Source organism: Buteo buteo, chromosome 27 (genome assembly GCF_964188355.1).
Source record: "Buteo buteo chromosome 27, bButBut1.hap1.1, whole genome shotgun sequence".
NCBI lineage: Eukaryota > Metazoa > Chordata > Aves > Accipitriformes > Accipitridae > Buteo > Buteo buteo.
In genome coordinates, this window is record NC_134197.1 from 9,016,479 (window position 1) to 9,028,344 (window position 11,866).

The window sequence follows — 11,866 nt, forward strand, 5'->3', positions numbered from 1 at the left end:
GGGACTGCTTAATAGAAGAAAATATCAACCTGCTGAAGTACCGGAGTCCAAGGAGGAAAGAATGCAGTATAAAGTCCAGCCAAGAAAAGAAATTATAATATGCTTCGTGAGTGAGTGGCTGCATGGTGCTTATTTGCTGGCTGGGGTTAAACCACAACAAAATCAAAGTAACAAGAAGATGTGGAAATAAGGAAGCATGAAAAAATAGGTTATTAATTATGATTAGTTTCCACAAATGCAGTATACCCCTAAGGAAAAAAATGATAGCTGACTAATGGAAAGCTATAAAAAGAGATTTAAAGATAAAAGTCCTGGTCATAATTGTGCCTCTAAAATCAGATCTTAGCCAGAGTAAGACTGCTACAAGCACCTTACTAGATTCACAAAACTCAATAGGAGTGATTAATTCATAGTGGATAGTGCTGTCTTCCCAAGGGAGCAGGCCTGAGAGAGATGAAGGGAACTCTGCTGTAAATGCCTCCAGATAGACCGTGAAGAACAGGAGCTTTCAGAGAAGCATGGTCTAATTTTCTTTCTCTTTTCATGAGCTGGGTGTGTGTGTTACATGCAGTTTTCAGGCTGGGGCTAACAAAAACCAACAGAAAATGCTGGGCAATGAGAGTCCTGCTTTCTGGGACTTCACGTGGCAAATGCACCCTATAGGAACCAAGCTGAGGATATAGCAAAACAGATAAAAAATGTTGAAAATAAAACCTCAGCTTCTTGTAGTTAAAAGTATTGCAGTTTTGATGCCATTTAGGACATGATGGGTGCTGGGGACTGAGTCCAGTCTAATGAGACAAGAAAAGAATATACAGCTCACACTGAACATCTCCTGGCAAGGTACTTCATATATTTTTAAATTAATATCAATACAGTACCAAAACAGTTTACTGACAAGAACACAAAACTTGCTGTAAATTAGTCTTATTTACAGTCATTCAGAGGTTATTAAAGTCAATAAGCCACAGCTGAAATCAAGATTCAGATGCTATTTCTAACATATCATCAGTACTAGGAAGGGTGGTTTGTAGCAATCTAACAAAGCAAATAGAGAAAACAAAGCTCTCAAGCTTTGGGAATGCTCTTTGCATCGTGGTTTTGGAGAAGGGAAGTGCTTTATTAAGGAATGTAGTGTGGCTGGCCTTCAATAATATTTTAAGTTATTCTGATGAGAAGAAATCCAATCCCCATAAACAGTTCAGGGAGAAAAAGGTTTAAATCTATAGTTTTTGGGTTTTCACCTTCGCATTCTTTCTTTTTGGCAGAATATACTTGAACTAATATCCTGTGCACCAGAGCCATCTATCCAGAGGGAAAAATCTTTATCCTTGCCGTACTTTCTAAAGCAATTGGTAACCTCTCTGCCTTTTGCTTTAGCAGACTTCTGGAAAGAATTGCATGCTTTTTGGAAAGAGGAAAAGAATGAATCAGTGTGCAGGTTACAGCAACAGGTGTGTTAATTTATAAGCAAGTATCTACAGTCTTTCCAGGGTTCTTGAGTGCTTGTTTTCTTTTATTCATGGCATTCAGGACTTTTTTTCTTGGCCCAAGCTCCATCTGAATGCTCTGTAGATCTTCATCAGAACATAGCATCAGGGCATCTAAATCAATTTTTTCCCTCATGAAGACCGGAAAAAACTCATCCAGCATCTGTGATGCCAGAAATACCTCAAGGGGCGTGTTCTCTGCTTCCTCATCATCCCAAATGACTTCTTCCTCATGCCAAGGGATACCAGCACCATTTTCAGCATCATCATCTTCCCTGCCCCTCTCGGCATTTTTGTACTGAAAGAGCTCACTGGACATATTAAAACTTATACCTTCTTTCTCAGAAGACACAGTTCCAGGCTTTACATCTGCAGCCAAATTCCTTCCAAATACAATCTTGCCAAGACCTGGCCGCTTAAAAATGGAGAACTGACTGTCATGATCAGAAAAGTTTTTCTCTCTGAGGTCATTCAGTAAGTCATCTTCCTCTTTCTCATCGAACAAATGCATCACAGTTCTCCTACCCATACCATCGTCTTGGTCATTGCTTTGTGTTTTCTGGCTTCTTGTGCTGTCAGCTGTCTTTTTTGCCTTCATTTTTAAGGTATCTTTCAGGTTTTTGGAGAAGGTACTTGTTGTATTTGAAGCAAAGAGACTAGGCAACTTTACTCTGGAGTGTGTCCCTCTGGAAGAATATACTGTGCCAACCTTTTCTTTTATATAATTCCGGTTCATTTCATGCTGGTGTTTCTCTTGGCGCTTCTCGCATTCCTTGATTTGTTTCTCCACATTCTTCTGGGCCTGCGCTTTGAGTTTGGAGACCTTCTTTGGGTTCAGCATGTTCTGCTCGGTGGCAGCTTTGTCCAGGATTCTGACACATTCATTGTGGTCTCTGCTGGCAGCCACCTCCAGGGGAGTGCGGAGGTCATTGTCCAGAGCAAATATATTGGCACCAAAGTTGATCAAAAAAGAAACACAGTGGATGTGACCATTGCAGGCGGCATGGTGGAGAGGTGTGTTCCCCCAGATGTCACATTTGTCCGGATCGCCTCTGAGAAGGAAAATACCATACGATGAGCTGGACATACCCAAGCATAGCACTGCAGGGGGATTAAACAGATATTAAACATTTAGCTCAGCTTTGCTATGAGGAGTACAGCCCAGTGAAAAGGAGTCAGCTTAGCTCCATCCTCTAGAATGGTGCTGCACCTACTTACAGGAGCACCGAGTTTGGCTGCATGTGTGGCATAAGCTCTGATTCCTGCCTGTCTGTGAATTAAGCAAGCTCGCTGAGGATGAGTGCGACTGGACGTGCGACTCCCCGTAAACGGAGCCAGGATATTTCCTTTGTGTCATCCCAGGGTCTGGCAGGGTTGCTGGCAGGGCTTGCTTTGCTCCCTGCTGGTCTCGCCTGCCTCCTGCTGTAGGGCAGAAATAAGCAGCCGCCCGTCTGCGGGCGAGGGGCTGCAGCTCTGACTGCTTTGCTGCTGACAGCTCAAAGTGGGCTCAGGCTTCGACTTACGCTCATTGGAATTAATGGCAAAACTGTTTCGATAGCTTTTGCGTGGAATATTTTAAAGTCTTTTTGGTGACTCTACCCTTTTGCATGTCAAATGCAGGGCCAATATTGGGAGGATTCTTCACGGGTCACAGTGATATGTATTTAATGAGCCCACACAGTAACTTGTTGGTAGGTAATAGGTAAATGATTAGGAGTAAAGTCCTGGTTACACATTTGTTTCCTTTGCTGTTAGATTAAGCTCAGATAAATGCCATTGTTTTTCTTCAACACTTTCGTTCTCCTTAAGCTGCTTTTGCTCATGGGGTTTGAAAAGCAGAAGCTCATTTGAATATAAAATACCACATCTTTTCAATTGAATTTAAAGCCAGTGAAAAGTATTGCTTTCTTTTTAATTCTTGCATTAGCTTCACACTGAACTGCTGCCTGCAGAAGAGAAACGGCTTGAATCTTTTGATACGTATTTGGCAGGATCAACACTAGCAATGTTCAGAACAGAGCTTGAGTCATCTTGTGACCAATAACCAAGGCAGCCACAGCAGCCCAAAACCTTTAATAACTTCGGAGCCAGGGGCCAAATTTACAAGGAGCATTTCTACTTGGGAGTTTAAGCATTTCAGTGCCTTGGAGATTTGTCGCACAGCAGCTGAACTATGAACAAAATGGTACATCCTATCACAAAATCTCCTTCAGACATTGGTCTCTGGCTGTGAGTATCTGTGAAGAAAAGCACTAACATATTTGTTGAGGGCCAAATCTGAAAACATCCTTCAGCGTGAAATGCCACAGGCAAGAGAGAGGTTGGGGGTCCTCGCAGAGCTGAGACACAGAGCTGCTCACGTTGAGAAACAAGAGCAAATCTGAGCGTGCCAGGGTGTGAGAGTGCAGGCATTTCTGCAAGTTGGTGGCAGCTGGGGATCAAAGTTTCTCCGCTTAGACACATGGAAACCATGTGTACATATTTCTGCTTTTGTGGCTCTGCCCTGGGGAACTGCCTGACTGTGGCCGACCGTGCCAGACTCCTGAATTCCCACATTAGCAAACAGGCTGCATTATCCCGAGCCTTGGGAGCGCCGGGTCATCCGTCCTCCCCAAGGCCCCTTCATAGCTGTTTGCAGTCTCTTTTTGCCCTGGAGCCTGCCAGCCTTTGAGTCTCAAACCACTGACAAACTCGAGTGTGTGTTCCCAGCTCAGTGGGACTTTGGATAAGGTTTGACATCTACTTTGGGTTCTCATACTCCTCTTTTCCCTGCTTTCCCAAGAAAGAGGCTCACACAAAAGAGAGCTACTTGGTCTTGCCTTTATTCGTATACCTGCAAAGCAAGCACAGAAAACATCTGCCTGGGAAGATAAACTATTTCAAGATGAAAGGGGTTTATTGTTAGTATTCTACACTTTCCAAGGGCTGAATGTGTTGCAAGCTTCAGAGTCCTAAAATCTGCAACCACTCTAAAGAAAACCATCCTGTATCTCAGTGCCTTTGTCAGGAAACTTCTTCAAGGAAAGGAAGACTTTGTTAAAAATAATTAAAATACTTTATCACGAGAAAACATTAACTGACTGCAGAACAGTTGAACGTCTTCCAAAATTCAGCTTCTCCCAAGAAAACCAGTGAGACTACAGCCATATCTCTGACAGCCACAGCTTGCTGATAGTGACAAGAAATCTTGGATTAAAATAGAGGTGAATGTATATGTTTGAAGATTTTGAGGGCAATACTGTCCCAAAGCTGTCCTCTACCAAAAAAAAGAGTTAGAAATACATTAAATAACAAATACATAAAAATTCTGATCATTGCGTCATCCACTGTGACTTCTATCAGCTTATATGGTAGAAGACATATTTTTCACTCAAATTTTGAAAAAAAATATTTTGCTGTTTGTTCCTTAGCTAGTTGTTCTGTCTTCTAGATGTTCAGGGACAAACCTTTATTGACTCTAGATATTTCCTTGGAGCTGCCTTAATTATACGAGTTGAAGAACTGTCAATCTAGTTTTGCTTCTCCTGAGGACACAGCAATAACCATGCAGTCCAAAGGTCTTTTTTATTGTGTTCTTGCAGCCACACCTGAGTTCAATGAGCTATAAAGCAAATCTATGAAAAACCTATTTTTATTCCATATTTCCATATTTTCAATTCTATTTTTAATAAAATTCAGATACATGCAAATAGTTATTCAACTTTTCCCTCCAATCTTCTTTAAACTATTATGACAGAAAATACAGATCAACTTAATCTTCATCTCAGCCCAGAAAGAACATTTTATTAACTGTATCTCTAGACAAGAGCAGATTTTCTTTTATTAGATCTTACTATAGAATCACAGCTTAAAAGGTAGGCTCCAAGCAAGAGAGTGTGGAGGGTGGGGGGTAATTACCATTTCAATAAAAGATTTTAAGCATGTAGTACATTTAAGTAATACCAAACAGAAATATTACTATTAGAAAATAAGCCTGTAGAAAACCTTCCTTTCTTTTCCTTTTTCTTTTCTTTTTTTCTTTTTTTTTTTTTTTTTCCTGGATTACAAGGATCCTACCACAGCTTCTGAAACAGTATTATCATTTTTAGCATGATGGTAGTTCCTAATACTACACAAAGCAGAGAAATAACAATTTTAGGTTTACTCTCTCAAAACTATCAGTTGTGACTTCCTCTGGAAAGCATTAAATCTTCACAGGTGTGTCTACTAATTGTACTTTGGAAGCAAATGGGAGAGATTTTTTTGCTAAAAGTATTTCAAACAATGCATTTCTCTATAGAGCCTGTTTCAAAGACATGTTGTCATCGAAGGTTGTTGGCCAACTTCTCCTCCATTACAGCGAGGCAAGGTCCCAGGGCCCTGCTCCTACTAACGCTCCCTGCAGGCTCCAGACACGAGATGGTCCCGCTGATGCGGCTTCACCGACCGCACGTGCAGACCTGATGGCAGGTTCTGGGCCCAAACCATCGTGAGTTAAGAGAAACAATTCTTGGCAATGCATTGGAAGAAATGACGAGGATTTTCAGTCTTTTGGGTCTGAGGTCATCGGGGCATTAGAAACTAGTTAGAGTTTTGAGCCACAAGCTTTAAGCAGTGGAGGCTGATTCACTTACCCCCTCCGGCATATGACTTCCAGAGCTTCTAGGTACCCATGGTATGCTGCCAGAAGGGTAGGGGTCATCCCATCTTCATCTGAAGTATTGAGGTCTTTCCTAGTGGCTTCTTTCAAGAGGTCCAAGTTGCCATCGGCCGCTGCTTTGTGATACCTGCTCGTCATTTTCAGTAGCTTCTGGTTTCCCAAAGCAGCTCTGAACGATATCCAGACTGTACAGTCACCCTCCCGTTACAGGGATAGTTCATTAATGATTACAAGTTGAGACATCCCTGTGAGGATGCAAATGAGGAGGCAAAGTTCATCCTAGCAACTTATCTAGAGTTCTGCATAGGTAATAATGCAATGGTGTGGTGAATGCTTTCATTTTCTGGAAGGTGGCTCTGCCGTTTACTATTCGTTGCATATTTGACTACTTAAATGTAGAGGGCATTAATTCATCTGCTCTGTGTCTTTGCCTAGCTGTTTTGGGAAAAACTCGAAAAGACCTTGAACTTCAAAAAAAACTTAAAAAACTTCAAAAAACCTTCAACAGGCCATGAATGTCAGTATGACCAAGTTTCACCCTAAATAATAAAGTATCTCTGAGATTTCACAGGATGAACTGCATAAGCAGTTACCTTTACTGGTGAATCTTTGTAATCTATCATTTACTGGGTTGCTGCATTTGAAACCAAGCCTCTCCCCTGCCAAACCTGGCACATCCATGAAGCTGTTTCGAGTACACAGATCAGGGTGTGGATGGAAACAGACCTGTCGGGACCAGGGCAGTGATGGATAAAACAGCCGGTGGGTCCGCAAGTCACAGCAGGCAAAACCACAGCCTAGTGTGCAATCCCTTTAACCACAAATTGCATCCCATCATAGGATCTTAAGGCACTTGGCAAATATAGTCATCTAACAGGTACTGTAATCTCTGTTTTAGATGCAACAAATGTGCAGGATCTCCTCGGGATAGAACAGGGAGTTCAAGGAATGGAAACGTGATGGGCTGCACCCACTGCCCCAGCCTGGGCACAGATGGGTCTGATCCCCATCTCACTTAACCACTTCTTGCTTTAGAAATTATTTCCCCTGATTTCAGTGGTGTTAAGGGCTACCCCTATGAGTAGAAGCTTATAGAATTAGACTGTAATTCTAATTTTTAGGTTCAAAAGAATTCCTAAGAGAAAAACCATGTAAAAGGTCAGTTTTAAAACAGTGGCTGAGAGGAAATCAGTAAAAGACTACCTGCTGCTTAATAAAATGCTGCAGGCTATCTGTTATTCTGGTCACCTTCGAAACAGCTGCCAGATAAATGTTACTGTTTTGTCAAGTTGTTTTCTATGTCTAACTGAATTAACCCATGTTTTAGAGAATCTACCCCCAGCAATTAGCAGTGAGGTTTTGTTGCTTATTATGCCCCTGTTACAGAAGCAGTAGCAATTGCAGACCAACTCATTGCCCAGAGATGGTGCAATTACTGAATGGAGTGCCACCTCATTTACTTCCCATAATGCCACCCATGCAATACACCGGAGACCTCTCCAAACGGGCTTTCTCTCTTAATTATTTTTTCAGACAGGGATTGAAGAGCTCTTCAGGAACAAACTTGTACCAACATTTTTCTTCCATAAGGGCAAGGAGAGTCAGTCAGATCCTGTGACAGGTTTGAATCTTTGAATAAACAAGTCTAGGTAGGAGTAAAGCAAAGCCCTGGTTTTCCGTCATGTCCTCCACAGACACGGCCGTCTCAGGGCAGCGAGGAAGGGCTGCGCTTCACCCAGGCCGACCTCCATCTCCGCATTAGAAGACAGTTTTACCCTCAGCCCTTTTTTGAGTTCCCTGCACTGCCATTACTGCTTTTCTAATAAAAAATGTAGTTGTTTATTCCATTTTCTATTTAACCAGGCTCAGCACCAAGTCAAATAACAGCTACTAGAAAAAACTAGCTGTTGCAGAGCAAAGGAAAGTAATACGTATATTTGTATGTATATATATACATTAGATTAGCTGTTTCTTGATGCCATGGAATTTTATTTCCTTTGCTGGGTAGTGTAAGCTTTTTTAGTCTCAAGAGTGTAAAATGATCACCAAGGCACGTACTGCATATACCACCAGTGCCTGGTAGAAGAGAGGAGACAGCATTTTTCTTGTATGTCAATATTTCACATTGTTGGCTACACCCATGAAAGTGAGTTGGTGACAAAAGAGACCTTTTCATTTTCAACATTATTGATTCCTACTACAGAAGTACATTCATTTCCTTTTCTGTTAAGTAATTCAGCACACAAAGTGTTGATCTCAGAGTTACTTTTATCATCTAAAATCTGAAAATATTGATTTTAAAACAAAGTTACTCTGTATGATACTAAGTGGGAAACTATTGTTTGAGGTATTAATTAGAGGTAAAGCAAAACCTGCGTCAATTGGAGAGAAGCTCTGGGACTTTGCAAGCTTTGTTATTATTTATGTCACAAAAGTGGGCATCACAAAAAAGAGGGAAAAAAGAAAAGAGCAAACAAAATCTCCATCTGTTTCTAAACTTCTGGTATTTCGTCATCTTTGTCCCATCCCAAAACCTCAACTTAAAATGCAATAAATGATTCAACATCAAATGAGCTAAATTTCTCAGCCTGAATGGAGATTTTTCTTTTGAGACTAAAGCTCAAAATTGTGAACTTTGTAAACTCCCTGAGTAGTTAGAATGAAGCTTTTGTTTTGGGATTTGAAAAGAACTTCAAAACCATTCCACTTCCAATTGAAATGTCTTACCAGGCTCAGGAGAAACTCTGTTGTGATGGTACGTGTTGTTGTAAGCTAATGAATTATTTAACTAGCCGCTTTGATTTGTTATTGGATTTGCTATATCTATGATTATTGCTCTATTTCTTTGAGAACTATCTTAAATAAAATATTACCAGTTAAACAAACTATTTTGATTGAAAGACTACAGCATCATTAGTTACATTGTTCTAGATAACTGGGAGCCCGGTCTGAGCAGCGATGTTGTTGTGCCATCTGTTTTGCATGAGGTATTATCCAGCACAACATTTCCTCATTGCAACTTTTATAAGCACCAAACGTGGTATGGTAAAGGCCATACGAGGGGAGGCAAGTAAGTCTCTGCTCGCCTAATGAGATCCTTGGAACTAATGGGCTTCGAGAAGAATGAAATTAGTCACACAGGGTAATTGTGGCTACACAATTCAGAGATGACGACAATATTTAAGCAACAATAAAAGCTTATTTCCTCACTCCTTAGAGAGGCAAAACTGCGGTGCCTGAGGACGCTGTTGCTGGATGTCCTCCTGAGCAGCCCCGTTCCCACAGCGGGGTTGAGCGTGAGCGGTGCAGGCGCTGCCCGAGACCCATCCGGACGTGGTCAGTGCTCAGGTGTATCCATGCCCGAGTCGGGGGTCCGAGGGCAGCCCTCGCGGTCTGCCTGCACACGTCATTGCAGGAACAAGGCCCTAATCGATGGGGAAAGATACTTACCATTGAAAGGCAATAAAGCCAACTCTGCCAAAGCCCTGTCTCTCCTCACCCACACACCTCGGTGCCCGTCTGTACTGGGCACATAAAAGTAGACTGGGGGGCTTCTGTAGGACTAGAAGCAGTGACATTGTCTGTTGTTTCATAGTGACACTTGCAGTAAGTGTTTTTCCTGGGAGTGCTCAAAAGTAGAAGTCCTGACCCGGCATTCAGGCTCTTTGCATTGCTAAAGCCTTTTTCTTGGTTTGGGTTTTTTTTTTCCCATGATATCATCAGCAGTGCTACAAACAGTCCCAAGTAAAGCCATGTTGAGCTCATTGGTGTCTCAAATGCTGTCCTGCTGCCAGTGTGTAAGGGACAGGGACAGCCAAAGCCCACAGGAAAATGCATCTCTGCTGAGGGGATCTGTGCTCTCCAGAGATGGTATGCAACACCCCGATGCTCAAGGGTGTTCAGCACTGCTCTAGGGCAATGCCTTTTTAAAAAAATCTAGAAAATCAAACAAGTATAAGAGAAAAGAAAAGAATTGGAAGAGAAGAAAAAAATGTAGTTTTTGCAGCAGAAAAAAAAAAAAGCAAGCCATGGAGATAGTTTTGTGTTTCAGGGCATGAATTAGCTGTTTACTTGTAACTCAGGCCATAGTTATTATTACAGGTTCAACAACTCGGACAGGGGAATGGCCACACTTTCTCTGTAGCTTAAGTTGCAAATTCAGGTGCGTTAAGTGAAGCAACAACTAATTATTTTAGGACATCCTGATGAATTACATCCTACAAACCTACCTACCTAAAGATCGGTATTAGGAGCTACTAACACGCACCGCAGGGCACACCAGATTGTGGTGACCATGGCAATAGCGTGGCTCTAACTGTTAAATGTTGTCTGGCCCCAAATTACTGTTCAGATATACAAGCCACAACCTGTTATGAGGCATTTGGGAGTTGGCAAAACCCTGAGTTAAGTCCAGCAGGCAAGGACAGGCTGTCCTTCTGCAGCGGGACGGTGCCTTGCCGCTGCTCAGGCCTCTGCAGATGTCCCCCGCGCTAGCAGCATGACTCTGGCATGATGCAAGATCAAGCTTTTACCAGCCCAGAGTCAGCCAAACTCCGGGAACGTGATCCAAAGCTCCCTGGGACTCACAGCTTTTCCACCAGCTTAATGAAGCTGGGAATCAGGGTCAGGGAAATGACGAGTAAGTTTAACTTTACATTGGATTCAATTGCCTGAAAGTACCTCACTTGTCTAATTCTTTAAAGGATGTATACTGGAAACATTTTTTTCCTCCTAAATGTGTTAGTTAAGCCCAAGCTAAATAATAATAGATACGTAATACAATAAACTTGTGTATGACTTCAGAGTTTGTTTCATTAGTTTTCTATATAATCACTGCTTTTGAAAACAACGAATCTCATTATAAAAGAAGAGAGAGGGGAAAAAAAAGGTACCTGATGTATGTTTGTGAATTGAGGAGTCTCTGGGAAGTTAATTTCTTGCTAAAGGTTAGCCACATGCTAATGCTATTGATGGCAAAAGCAGAAGTGCAATTTCTTTTTGTGCTACTAACATCAGGTGCTATTTACTCTGGTGTGATTACGGATCCGAGCTAATGCCTGCTTATTGCTATGAGTGGCGTTGTGCACACTTGGTATCCCCACTTGCATAATAGCTTTAACTCTGCATTTGCCATGCTCTCACAAGGATGAGAGTTAGACATGCTTCTACAGAATGTAAATTTTTAAATTACTTACACTACTCACCTGCTCTGCCTGTATGGATCATATTGCTTTGCTACACAGTGCACCGACGGCAATCACACACTTAGCAGCTACCTGCCTCCACTCATGCTGTTGTCCCATCCAAGTTTCCAGCACTTTGGTACCTACCAGCAGTTGACAGACAAGCTCTTTCTCACAACTTTAAGAGAATTGAAGCTACTGTCACTTGGACTGGGAAACTCTAAAATCTGCTCTAGGCACAGGTCTATAACTGTAAAAAGAAATATAAATGAATATATATTACATTAATACATGGTACTTTAATACAAAATCTGTTTTTCCCTGAAGCCCAGTTTAACATCCCATTCCTATATTACCATCCATACTATTAATTTTCCTCTCTTGCTATGATCTATCTGTTTTGCTTTCTCACATCTGAAGAATTCAATTACTTCTAAAAATATGAGTCTTTGGGTTTTTTTACAAGTCTGTTGTGGTGGGTTGACCCTGGCTGAATGCCAGGTGCCCACCAAAGCTATTCTATCACTCCCCCCTCCTCAGCTGGACAGGGGAGA

At 41.8% G+C, this 11,866-nt stretch overlaps 2 protein-coding genes across 2 annotated transcripts in view; one reads left to right on the forward strand and one right to left on the reverse strand.

The window, feature by feature from the left end:
- Positions 1-1,464: 1,464 nt before the first annotated feature.
- ANKS4B (ankyrin repeat and sterile alpha motif domain containing 4B) lies at positions 1,465-6,267 on the reverse strand. Its single transcript, XM_075058653.1, has 2 exons — positions 6,104-6,267; positions 1,465-2,542 (listed from the first exon to the last, which is right to left on the reverse strand). The coding sequence occupies exons 1-2, from the start codon at positions 6,265-6,267 to the stop codon at positions 1,465-1,467; spliced, it is 1,242 nt and encodes a 413-aa protein (XP_074914754.1).
- A 2,521-nt stretch (positions 6,268-8,788) lies between these two features.
- The window catches only part of ZP2 (zona pellucida glycoprotein 2), an 11,320-nt gene continuing 8,242 nt past the window's right edge, over positions 8,789-11,866 (forward strand). Inside the window, exon 1 of the mRNA XM_075058414.1 lies at positions 8,789-8,799. Within this exon, the coding sequence (XP_074914515.1) occupies positions 8,789-8,799 (11 nt within the window). The remainder of the gene's footprint in view (positions 8,800-11,866) is intronic.

Coding starts and splice junctions, on each gene's coding strand:
- ANKS4B (XM_075058653.1), bottom strand. CDS start 6,267: ATGACGAGCAGGTATCACAAAGCAGCGGCCGATGGCAACTTGGACCTC. Junction 2,543..6,103: donor GAAGTCATATGCCGGAGGGG/GTAAGTGAATCA, acceptor TTTCCTTCTCAG/AGGCGATCCGGACAAATGTG.